This window comes from Bos grunniens, chromosome 17 (assembly GCF_055505025.1).
Source record: "Bos grunniens cultivar Pamir isolate PY7600 chromosome 17, Bosgru_T2T1.0, whole genome shotgun sequence".
Taxonomy (NCBI): domain Eukaryota; kingdom Metazoa; phylum Chordata; class Mammalia; order Artiodactyla; family Bovidae; genus Bos; species Bos grunniens.
In genome coordinates this window covers 72,815,794-72,827,323 of record NC_141181.1, presented here as the reverse complement: position 1 = coordinate 72,827,323, position 11,530 = coordinate 72,815,794, and the positions used below count along the sequence as shown (strand labels likewise).

The 11,530-nt window shown below is 66.6% G+C and overlaps 2 protein-coding genes across 20 annotated transcripts in view; one reads left to right on the top strand and one right to left on the bottom strand.

Moving 5' to 3' along the window:
* Window positions 1-2,300: 2,300 nt before the first annotated feature.
* TSSK1B (testis specific serine kinase 1B) lies at window positions 2,301-3,728 on the bottom strand. The gene has a single exon (XM_086349256.1). The coding sequence runs from the start codon at window positions 3,599-3,601 to the stop codon at window positions 2,498-2,500; it is 1,104 nt and encodes a 367-aa protein (XP_086205382.1). The 5' UTR covers window positions 3,602-3,728; the 3' UTR covers window positions 2,301-2,497.
* Window positions 3,729-3,754: 26 nt separating this feature from the next.
* Window positions 3,755-11,530, top strand: part of DGCR2 (DiGeorge syndrome critical region gene 2) — a 28,615-nt gene continuing 20,839 nt past the window's right edge. For 11 of the 19 annotated variants that reach the window (XM_086349237.1, XM_086349233.1, XM_086349246.1 and 8 more), the window contains exons 1-2: window positions 3,755-3,891; window positions 4,031-4,127. In XM_086349237.1, coding sequence (XP_086205363.1) covers window positions 3,817-3,891; window positions 4,031-4,127 — 172 coding nt within the window. In that variant the 5' untranslated portion in view covers window positions 3,755-3,816. Of the gene's footprint in view, window positions 3,892-4,030; window positions 4,128-5,707; window positions 5,953-11,530 lie in introns of those variants that run through there. The other 8 variants (XM_086349248.1, XM_086349244.1, XM_086349239.1 and 5 more) reach the window with 1 other exon arrangement.

Here is an 11,530-nt window from a genome sequence, read left to right as displayed (position 1 = left end):
GTCCTTCGCCAGCCCGGTGTTCACTTGTCCTCGTGGCCTGTCGCCAGGACAGGTGCTCGGGGGAGGGGCGTCCTGTGTCTGGGTGGGTGGGAGTGACCCAGAAGCCCCGTGCCAGGGTCCAGTGGGGCTTGCCAGCTGCTGGGAAGGGAGTGTGCACACACACCTGGGCTTCACAGAGCTCCCTGCAGGAGGTCCACGTGGAAGGCCCCCGAGCAGGGCAGCCAGGCCCAGAGGCCAGCAGCAGGGACCTGCCCGCGCCTGCAGTGTCCTGGGGGCTTTGATAGGAACCAGGGAAGCTTCAGAGGGGCCAGCTGTGAGGCCCCCAGGCCAGGCACCCTCCCCGCCTGTCTCCCTCACCCCCAGGACTGTCGGGGTTGCCCTTTGCTGTTGTTCCTGCTCCCATGCCCTCCCTCGCCCGGGATGCCATGGTCTCTGGTTCTCCAGGGACGCAGGCCTGCAGACTCAGGCGAGCCGCAGGGGCCCTGCCCAGAATGTGTGTGCCGGACTGCCGGGGCCCCCGGGGCGGGGTCAGACTGGACGGGCTTCAGGGTGCTCCTGGCTGCAGACCTCTGAGTGCCAGGCCGAAGGCCCTGGGACGCTGCCCTTGGAGCTTTGAGGGTGGGTGACAGGAGTGGGCCCTGCCTTCCCGGGGCCCAAGGTGGCTCAGCGTCACCCAGCATGTGAGTGCCCTGCGGCTGGGTTATAGCAGGCACACACAGCTGTGGACTCAGGGAGGCTGAGGGCTGAGGTCAGGCCCCGCAGATGACGGGGACAGAGGTGCCACTGAGGGTCTGAAGGGCCAGGTGGTGAGAGAGTGTGGGGTGGGAGGTGCACGGCTGGCCCAGAGGCTCCTCTGGGGGTAGCTGTGGGGGCTGAGCCTGTCTGGGGCAGTGGGGCGGCTCAGGCCACCTCAGGAGGGCCTCGCAGTGGGGCCTGCTCCGCGCTGGGTGGGTTCAGGCAGCCACCCACCCCCTCTGAGCGGTGCCCCCGCCTGGGAAGCACACAGCTGGTGCTCCTTCCCGAGGCCCCTCCCTGCAGCTTTGACCCTAGGTCCCAATGATCACTGCTGACCCGGGGAGGAGTTTGCAAGCTTCCTGGGGGGTCTGAACCCCTGCTGGCCCCACGCACCCTGGAATCCTGCTCCCCCACCAGGCAGGCGTGTGACTCCACCGCCAGGACTGCTCCATCTTGGGCCCTCGCCCGCCTGCCCTGGCAGTGGCCCCCAGAGGCTTCGTGTGTGGAGGCTGCGGCCCCTTGGCGGAGCCTGGAGAGGTGCAGGGGCTCAGGGACCAGTCCGCCAGCAGGGCTGGGGCCCAAGGTGAGCGGCCGGGCAGCCAGGAGAAGGCCAGACCCAGGAGGACCTCAGGGGCCAGGTGTGGAGATCCTTCCTGCAGGCAGGGGAGCTGGACTGGGTGCAGGAGGGAGGCCTCGGCTCCTGCGGGAGGTGACAGGGACACAGGGGTGCGGGGAGCCCAGGCGGCGGCCACGCTGTGATGCCCAGGGGTGTGTGGCTGTGGCCATGAAGGGGCTGGGTGGGGGCGAGGGGAGGGGCCGTCTGCAGCCCCGTTCCCTTGGTGTGTCACACCCGCAGGTGCACGTGTGTCCGAGCACAGGCAGATCAGAAGAGGAAGCGGCAGCCGCTCACAGCCAGGTGAGGGCCACTTGGTGGGTGGGCCCCCGTGGCTGGCAGTGCCCCCGCAGGCCTGCTCCCCCGTGGACACCCCGGCCACGCGTGAGAGGAGGCCTGTGCCCCGTGCTCGCCAGCATCCGCTTACCCGCGCTGGTGGGAGCGTCACCCCTGGGACAGCTAGCTGGGACCAGAGAGGAGCAGGAGGGTCCTGCTCAGTGATCGGGGGACATGCAGGCCCGGGGGCGGGCCAGGCAGGGATGCTCCGGGCGCTGTGGGGAGCGGGGTGCTGACTGGGTGTGGGGCAGACCCTGGAGCCAGAGCAGGAGGAGGAGAGGGGCCCTGAGGGAGGCCCCCCACAGGCAGGCAGCCTCGGGGGCGGCTGAGGGCCGGGAAAGCCCGCCCTGGCCCCCAGCCCGCGGCCCCCAGCCCGCAGCCCCCGCGCCGCCTCCCGCACAGCTTGGCGCTTGTGGGCCCCACGCTTGAAGCAGCGTTTTCCTTGCTCGGCTCTCCCTGGTCCAGGGCCTGAGACCGTCGTCAGCGCTGGACACGTGGGGCTCTTTCCCCAGCGGGAGGTGAAACGCGGTGTGGCCCATGGAGGGGGCCACGGGGGTGCAGGGTCCTCTCCCTGGGTGACCAAAGCCGGCAGGGCACACACAGCGACCCCGGGGGCTGCAGTAATATAGTGATTTATTGCTTCTCTAGCCACGTGAGTTACCAAGTTCAAAGGGAGGGGAAGAAACACGAAAATAGTGGCACGTCCGGGACCGTCTTCCTTCTCGGCTGGTCCCGCGGCCTCTCTGGAGCTCGGGCTCAGGGCCCCAAGCTCGGCCTCATTCCCTGCTGGCCGCCCGGGCCGCAACAGGCGGGCTAGGCGTGCGTCTCTGAAGGCTGCGGGGGCGCCCCCTCCTCGGTCTTGCTGGGCTGCTCACTGGGCAGACCCACGGCCTCTGACTGCCGGGACACCTGCACCGTTGCCATCTCCTCCTCGGGGCTCGGCTCAGCCCGGGGCTCGGGCCGCGCCTCTTCCCGGGGCTCCAGCTTGGTGGCGGACTTCTTGTCGGAGCTGGGTTCGGGGGTCCATGGGGGCTCAGCAGCCCGGGAGCTCTCGCCCTCCTTGTTGACGGCTGCGGAGGACAGGCCCCGGGCCTTGGGCTGGACCCAGCAGTGGCTGAGGATCTCGTCGATGTGCAGGCGCCGGGTGACGTCCGGCTGCAGCATCCGGTAGATGAGGTCCTTGCACTCGCCCGTCAGGTGCTTGGAGCGCGGGAAGTTGACACGGTGCTCCTTCTGGATGCGCAGCATCTTCTTGATGTTGGAGTCGTCATACGGCATGGAGCCGCAGACCATGATGTAGAGAATCACGCCCAGGCTCCAGATGTCGTACACCTTGGGCTGGTAGGGGATGCCCTGCAGCACCTCGGGGGCCGCGTACGCCGCCGACCCGCAGAAGGTCTTGCTCAGCGTCAGCCGGCCGCTGTCGTCCCGCAGGCAGCGCTTGGAGAAGCCAAAGTCGGACAGCTTGATGTTGAAGTCCTTGTCGAGGAGAAGGTTCTCGCACTTGAGGTCTCGGTGGACGACGTCCAGGTCGTGGCAGTATTTGATGGCCGAGGACAGCTGGTGGAACTTCTTGCGAGCGTCGTCTTCCTGCAGGGCCCCCCGGGTCTTGATGAACTCAAGGAGGTCGCCCTGGACCCCGAGTTCCATGACGATGTAGACCTTGCCATCTGACGTCTCGAAGATCTCGTAGGTCTTGATGATGGAGCGGTGGTTTAGCATGGCCAGAATCTCAATTTCCCGGGGAAGGAATTTCTCCAGGAAGTCCGTGGGGGCTTTCTTGCGGTCGATGATCTTGACCGCCACGTTGAACTTGAGGCGCTCAGAGTAAGCGGATTTGACTTTGGCGTAGGAGCCCTCTCCCAAATTGATCCCCATGATGTAGCCTCGTCGCTTGAGGACGGCAGCGTCATCCATGGTGCCGGGAGCGCCCGGTGCCCCTGAGGCTGCCCTCTACATCCCTGCGGGACATGAGCCAGCGCGTCCTCATCTACACTGTGGACAGAGTCCTCTGGGCTGCCCGGGCCTCCCGTCCCTGCCTCCTAGAGGCCAAGGCTCTGGGGTGGAATGTTCAGCACTGTTTCCCGGGTGACTTCAGTGGGTGAAGTCATAAAGGAGGAGTGCCCTGCGGAATGGGTCTCCGGCCTGAGCCCCTCAGACTCGGAACCTTGCAGCAGACGGAGGGCCAGCGGAGCATGGGAGCCGAGGTAGGAGGGGGCTGCAGGGACTGCATCGGCTCACCCAAGCCTCCACACCAGAGCCAGGACTGCGGGGGGCAATGGGCTGATGATTTCCTGCACCCCAGGGAATCCCTACAAACCCAGGGCAACCGTCCCAACCATCTAGGTCTCAGCAGCAAAGAGGAGACGCTCAAGTGAGGACTGCCTGCGAGGGTTTAACAAGAGGATGATCTCCCCACATGGAGCCGTGTCGAGAACCCTGAGTGGGTGATGGGCCCTCGGATGAAGGGATGGTTATTTCTGGAACCCAGAGACAGTGGTGCCGGGAGGGCCACCTTGACCAAGGCAGTGACCTAGATCATCTCCCCCAGGGAAGGGGCTGGGGAACACCTCCCTGACCTCTTGCTCCCTGCAGCCCTGGAAATCCTCCGCAGTGTCCAGGCAGGTGGGCTGAGAAGGGGGCTGGGGCAGGAAGGGTCCCCTCCGCCCTCTTGCTGCATGGTCTGGCTGGACTTTTCACTGCCCCGTGCTGCTCTCATCTGAACCTTCTCTGGCCAGCTCTGCTGGGGACAACTGATCGGGTCTCTGCCCTTGGCTCTGAGCCCCCTCCAGGGGCCTGCCCTGCCGTAGCCTGGGTTGGGCTCCCAGGGCAGGTCTGGGGGTTGGGGAGAAGGTGGGCCTGGACTCCTCTGAGAGCAGCAGCTGCTCCCAGAAATGCCCTCTGAGGACAGGCAAACAGGGCCTGTTGAATGGGAACCACCCTTCCCGCCAGCAGTGGGTCCTCTCTGCTCTGGGCCTTGCTGTAGGGAAGGGCGGGGTGGCACAGGAGGGCAGGAGCAGACAGGCCCGGCAGAGCCTTGGGGTCAGTTTTGGCTACATCCGTGCATCTGGAGGCGGTGCCTCTCTCAGATGACCCTGAATGTCCCAGGCTGGGATCCTGCGGTGCTCAGGAGGATCATGGCTTGGGGTGACTGCTTCTGGGGAGCCAGCTGCTGATGGCCTGGGTGCACTGCTCACCCCCGCCTCTGCCCTCCCTATTTTCTCCTCTCCCATCTTCACCTTCTTCCCACCCTGACGCCCCAGGCCGGGCCTCCTATGCGTGGCTGGTGGTCCGTCCTTCGGAGGGCTTGCTCCTTCCTCGCTGGTACTCTCCATCTGTTGGGTCCCCTCCCGCGGTGACAGGTGCGCGGCCAACACTTCCCTCCGTGCGGGAGGGAAGCCTGCTGTGGTGGCAGCTGCGCCAGCGTCTCCCCCCAACCCCCGGCCCCGCTCCGCCCCCACTGTGCAGGGGGGGCACCCCCCTCCAGGGGATTGGGCGTCCCAGTCAGCTCTCCGCGCGGGACCCTCCTTGAGCCTGCTTGCTCGTCCATCTGCGGCACTCCAGTTGCACGCGCCGGTGAAGCCGCACCTGCGGAAGCGCCTCCCGGGACCACCTCAGAGGTTCTCCAGGTCTCCTCTCCCCTCACCGCAGCGATTCGGCCTTTAAAGCGCCACTTTGGGACGCACTCTTCCAAGGGCCCTTCTCAGGGATTCCCAACTCCGCCTCCGCCCCCGGATCCCTCGGTGCCGCGCCCCCGCGCCGCTCAGGCCCCGGAGCTCCTGCTCCGCCCGGCCCTCCGGAGGCCCCGCCCTAGCCCCGCCCTTCTCTGATCAGCCAATGGGGGCCGCGGCTCCTCGTAGTCCCGCCCCGGCGGGCACACCCCTGCCCTGCCCTTGGGCCGCGCCCCTCTCAGTCACTGCGCAGGCGGAGTGCGCAGGCCCCACCTCCGCCCGGCGCTGATTGGCTGGCGGCGGCGCGGGCAGGGGCGGGGCGGCGCGAGCCGAGCAGGACGGCCGCCATCTTGCGCGGAGCCGGAGTCGGAGCCCGAGGCGGCGGCCGAGAGCGCGCGCCCGCCTGCGGCCCCCCGGAGCCCTCTCCCTGCGGCGCCCTCACCTGGCCCGGCCCCGGCCCGGCCCGACCCCTCGGCCCGGCCCGCGCGGCCGCCCCGGGGACGATGAACGGAGGATAAATGGTGCCCAAGGCGGACAGCGGCGCGTTCCTGCTGCTCTTCCTGCTGGTGCTCACGGTCACCGAACCGCTGCGGCCAGGTGCGCGCCGGGGGGCGGCCGGGCCGGGGGCGCCCCAGGGACCGCGCGCTCCGCGGCCGGCGGGCTCGGGCCGGACGCCTGGAAGCCCTGGCCGCCCGGCGGGGTCCCTCAGACGCGTGAGAAGAGCCCGGGTGGGGAGCTGGGATCCGGGCCGCAGAAGGTCCCGCACGAGCCTTACCTCTTGTTTCCGATGTGTCCCCCCCACACACACCTCTGTCCGCTAGAAATCAAGAGCCCGAACGCAGGGCCGATTCTTCTGTCAGGCGTAGAAGGCCGGGGCCCGCGGTGCTCTGGTGCCTTGCAAAGGTGTTCTAAAATCAGCGGGAAGGAGCCCCTGAGTGTTCAGGTTGAAGGAGATGCTGTAACACGCACGTATAAATGCGCTCGTTTTTGTGTCGATGCGGTTGCAGAGTGAGCTTCTTGACCCTGTTTAGTGGAGGGAGGGGCCCGTGCAGGCAGAAGTGGCCAGGGCCCCTTTTGTGGGTGCTGTCAGGACAGCTTGTCTCCAGCAGGTCGTGGAGCACGGCAGTGTGCAGGCCCCAGGCGGGCTCCCGGCCCGGGCACTCTGCACCTCGCTGCCCTTCGCCATCTGCCGCCGGGCGCCCCACCTCCTCCCCGGGGCCCGCTCGGCAGCCAGGGCCCTGGCCCACACTCAGTTGCAGGGGCCAGTGGTGCTTCTGGGGCGGCGGGGTGACTGGCTGCGGGGTGGTCTTGGTAGAAAGTGAAGCCAGCATCTCTGAAGGAGGTTGCTATGTGGGCTGTGAGGGACCAGAGCCGACGGGTTTGTGCGTGCTTGTTACTGCGTTCTTCAGAAAACATGTCTACACCTGTGGGGAGGCAGGAGTCATCCCGTCCCAGTCCTGGGTCTTCTGTTATGTCGCTGGACTCCGAGGGGCGGAGCCACACGGCGCTTGTGTCCTTGGTTGGGGGGAGGCTCTGGGTCCACCGAGGGATGTGACCAAGCTCCCCAACTCCCTTTCCTTTGCTGTCTGTCCACACATCCTAACAGCCGGCCGGCAGCAGTTCAGGAAACATCTTGGCCTGCCTGCCCGTCGTTAGGGATGCTCACCTGAAGAGAAGGTGCCTTCTTAGTGGATGTGGTCTTCAACTGGAAGCAGGGCGGGGAAATTGGTCCCCGGCCGGCAGCAGTTCAGGAAACATCTTGGCCTGCCTGCCCGTCGTTAGGGATGCTCACCTGAAGAGAAGGTGCCTTCTTAGTGGATGTGCTCTTCAGCTGGAAGCAGGGCGGGGAAATTGGTCCCCGGCCGGCCGCGGCAGAGGTGGGAAGCGGTGGCCTGCAGCAGGCCCGAGTTGGGGCAGGGAAGCGACTGGATGGGGAGCAAAGCTGTCCTTTGCGCCCGTGGCTGCCCAGGTCGGGCCTTCACAATAACCCCTGTGGGTGTCTGGAGTTGCCCTGAGAAACCTGGGCCTCCAGCTGGCTTCCTGACTCTGGCTCAGCAGCAAGTGGAGTCTCCCCCCTGGGGCCTGTGTGTGCTCTGTCCTGCCAGGCCGGGGTCTGCGGACTGGCACCTGGGAGGGGCTTTGCCAGTCTTAGCCTGCCCGCTTTTTCTTGGAGTCCTGGCTCAGACCCCCCACTGGGGGTGAGGAGGGGAAAATGCGGCACCCCTGCTTCCCTGGAGGGCCCCTGCCAGGGGGAGCACCCACGGCCCCTCCGGGCGCAGGCTGGGCCTCTCACAGAGCGGCCTCCAGGAGCGCCCAGCCGGGCCTTTGGGCAGCGTGTGCGGTCTTGGTGGTTGAGGACGCACTGGGTGCCGGGGCTCTCGGGGTCCCTGTGGGGGAGGTCCTGCTGCTGGCTCCATCTTAGAGAGCGGGCCGCAGGATAGAGCTGGAGACCCCGGCAGCTCTGGGGAGGATTTGGCCCCGAGGCTTGGGCTCTCCCCGGCAGCCCCACTGCCCTCCCCTCGGGCCCCCTGCTCCCAGAGCCAGCCGAGGCTCTCCCGGTGGGTCTGTGGCCCGTCTCCCACCCAAGCGCCCTGATCTGAGCGCCAGAACTCCCCTCCCCTTGGGTGCCCGCTGTGATGGTGCATCACGAGTGGGGGCTGGTGAGGCAGGAAGGCCAGGACCTGTGCCCGGAGGTGACAGAGCTGGAGGGACCTGTGGGGGCCTCCGACTTGGACACCCCAGTGACTCGGCTCCGTCTGCAGCCAGTCCTCTGGGAGTGCGGCTTCAGGCGCGCTGGGAAAACTGTTTCTCGCCTCAGCTGTGGAAGGAGACCCTGCGTGGCTTTAACCCCAGCTGCATCTGGGCGACCCCTCCGCCACCCCCACTTGCCCTGCTGGATGAGCTGAGGCACGCGGGTGCTGTTCTTCCAGGAGAGGCCAGCGATGGGGACGGCCGCAGCGGGGAGCCGGGGGCTGAGTTTGGGCCCGGGGAGGGGCTGCCTGCAGGTTCAGGTCCTTCCCGCATGCCACTAGGGAACCGAGGTCAGCAAGCCACAGACCTGCGCTGGGGGCCAGGGAGCGGGGGGGTGTGTCCCGAGCCCGTGCGCCATGGCTCACAGACGGGCTGGATGCCATGGGGTCTGTCCTGGGGCTGGCCAGGCACCCCCGCCCCAGCTTGGAGCCCGCGCTCAGCCCCGACCCGCACCACGCAGAGCTTGTCCCGCGGGCCTCCAGAGCACTGGGCTGGCCCCTTGGGTTCTCTCTGACTCGGATGGTAGCGTAGTGCTCTTTCCCACTTCACTAGCTTTTTTTTTTTAGTGAAGAAATTTTTGTTTGGGGATAATTTCAAACTTACAGAAGAGTTGCAGGGAGAAAGTGAGCTCACAGAGCCCGGTGCATCGTCTGCGCAGACCTCCCTGCTATCAATTGGCTTCCTCTGCCTTACCCGCCCAGCCCTCTGGTGTGTGCCTGTGTGCGCGCACGTGAGCGTTGACGCCGGCACACACAATTGTTGGGGAGCGAGGGGCGGGCGGGCGTCATGGCCTGCTCCCCGAGGGGGCAGCCTGTGAGGGTGCGGTGGGCTGGGGCCAGGGCAGGGTCCCGCTGGTGACAGGCTCGGGGGTGGAGCCTGCGCGGCGGCTGCCCTGGACACGTGCCCCTCTGCGGCTCCTCACCCAGGGTGCTGTCAGCACAGCCCGCCTCCCTGGTCCTCTCACCCCTGGCCCCAGGAGCAGCCGTGCCGACGGGGTGCCCTGCCCTGGTGCCCAGCGTCTCCCCCTCTGGCTGCCATGGGGCTGCCCCCGTGCTGGGCGTGGAGTCGGTGTGGAGGTGGCCCCCTGTCAGGCTGCCGAGCCAACTTCGAACTAGTTGGGTGTTTGCAGGGTGACGGGCAGCCTTGCAGGCGGTTGTCACCCAAGACTGCATCTTGGTTTCCGGCGTGGCTCGCGGCCGGCTTTGGCTGTTCTGTGGAAGTTGGGCCTCGACGGGAGAGGGGCGCTGACAGGTCCTGCTTCCGGGTCCAGGCAAGTGCAGGCTGGTGGCTCGAGAGCATGGAGCCCTGCACGGAGCTGCCCGCTCGCTGTCCTCGGCTCTCTGCTGTGACCTGGACGTGGTTTGTGGGCACACAGGCTCAGCGTGACTTGGCCTCTGGTTCTGAGAACTGTCCGATATAGGACAGATGCTCCCTAAGGGCCGTGAGCGTTGAGAGGTGGGCGCACAAGGGCACGTTTCTCAGAGCCCCCCCACTCCCAGGCGGTGAGCTCTGTGGCTTGGGCCGCGCGGATGCCTGGTGTGAGCTCGGTGAGTCCAGCTGCGGCCGGAGGCGGAGGCCTGGCCGGGTGCCCCGGACACCCCGCACCGTGGACAGGGCCGGGATTGTTCCTGTGGGCACGTTTTGCGCTCGGGCACATTTGAGCTGGGGCTCCGGCCTGGTCTGGCACAGAGCGGGTGCTCGGAAATCGGTGACGGAGCCGACGCACAAACGGCTCCTTATGTTTGCCGTAAAGAGCGGCGGCTCCCCACACCCATGGGCCTCGCAGCTGCCTAGTGGGGGTGGTGGGGACCTGGCCAGCTGGCCCGGGGCTCAGGCCAGGGGGTTGCTCCCTGGGGGCGAGAGCTGCCCTGAGAGGCGAGGACGGGTGAGGCTGCTCACCGCAGAGGGCTCACCAGGTCCCGTCCACACAGGGGGACAGGCTGCCCCTCCGATGGCCGCGCCTGCCAGCCCCGTCGCCCGCGCTTCGCTTCTCTGCCTGGCGTGGCTGTCCCCCCAGCCCCTTTCCCGTCCTTTTCTGTAGGCTGGCTGCTGGGCAGCTGGCCGTCTGTCCTCAGCTGCGGACAGCTCCGTGCCGGGAGAGGGTGGGTCTGAGAGCAGAGTCTATGTGGACGCTGGACGATGAGGGTCTCCACGTCCAGCCTGAGCTCCGCCTTGCTGCAGGCTGCCTTCCACCCTGGGCCCCCTGCTCAGGAGCTGGGCAGTTTGGGGAGTGTCCGGGACTAGGGCACTGGGCAGGGGCCCGCTGGAGGGTCAGCAGGAGACGCAAGGTGCCAGGCCCCCGGTGTACCCAGCATCCACGCGCCGCTGGCTCCTCCGTGGGGCCCCTGGGTTGGTGGGGTACCCGCCATGCCCTGCCGTCACATGGGACGGGGCGGGGGCCTGGAAGGCATCTGCGGGGCCCTCCTCCACCCAGCCCTGCACGGGAAGGGGTCCAGGCCGGGGTGAGCCTTGGGAAAGCCCAGCGGAGTCTCCCACACTCGGAGAAGCTCACGTGTATCCAATCCCAGCGTTACACGAGTGGAATTAGCCGTCGTGTGCGCCGGTCTTGCTTTTTCAGTTGTCAGTGTTGAGACGTCTACAGGTCGGTCAGCATAGCTTTGAGTCGTTCTTCTTAAACAAGCCTTTATGAGAACTTTGCTCTGTCTTCTTTTGCCCGCAGGGCGCCTTCCAGGAGACCTCTTAGCAAAACTTTCCCTCCGGAAGCTGCGGTTTAGAGGGCAGCCCTATGGGGGGAGGCGTGGCAGGTGCTGGGGACCCAAGGCCACCTGCCCGCTGCGGATCGGCTCTTGGTGTTGACCTGTGTGTGGCTGTCACTGGGGTTCGTGTGCCTGCTTGCCTCACGGGGACTGAGACTCAGGATGACCGCGCAAAGGAGCTCCGACATGAACAGAATCGCTCAGCTGGAGGTGCCTTAAGGGCAGACTCAGCGCCTGGGATGCAGCGACCTGCGTTTAATGGCCCCGTGGCCGTGCAGTTGCTCAGTCCTGTCTGCGTCTTTGCGGCCCTGGGGACCGCAGCCCGCCAGGCTCTTCTGTCCATGGGACTCTCCAGGCAAGAACACTGGAGCGGGCAGCCATGCCCTCCTCCGGGGGCGTCTTCCTGACCCAGGGATCGAACCCACATCTCCCGCTTTGCAGGCAGATTCTTTACCACTGCGCCACCTGGGAAGCCTTTTATTCCAAAAAGAACTAAGATTTCAAAATACTTTTCTTCAGAGGGAGGCAGAGGATTACTGCCTCATTATTTTTCCAAAACGTTGAACTTTGGGGGTATTTCATTCCCCTGGAAACGCTGCAGGCCTGGCCCTGCGCGCAGTGCACGGCACTCACCGGTGGCGACGCCCGCCGCACCCACAGCCGCGTTTTCTGTGTGTGCGAGTGTGCGTGCAGCTGCACGCCCAGGG

Coding starts and splice junctions, on each gene's coding strand:
- TSSK1B (XM_086349256.1), bottom strand. CDS start 3,601: ATGGATGACGCTGCCGTCCTCAAGCGACGAGGCTACATCATGGGGATC.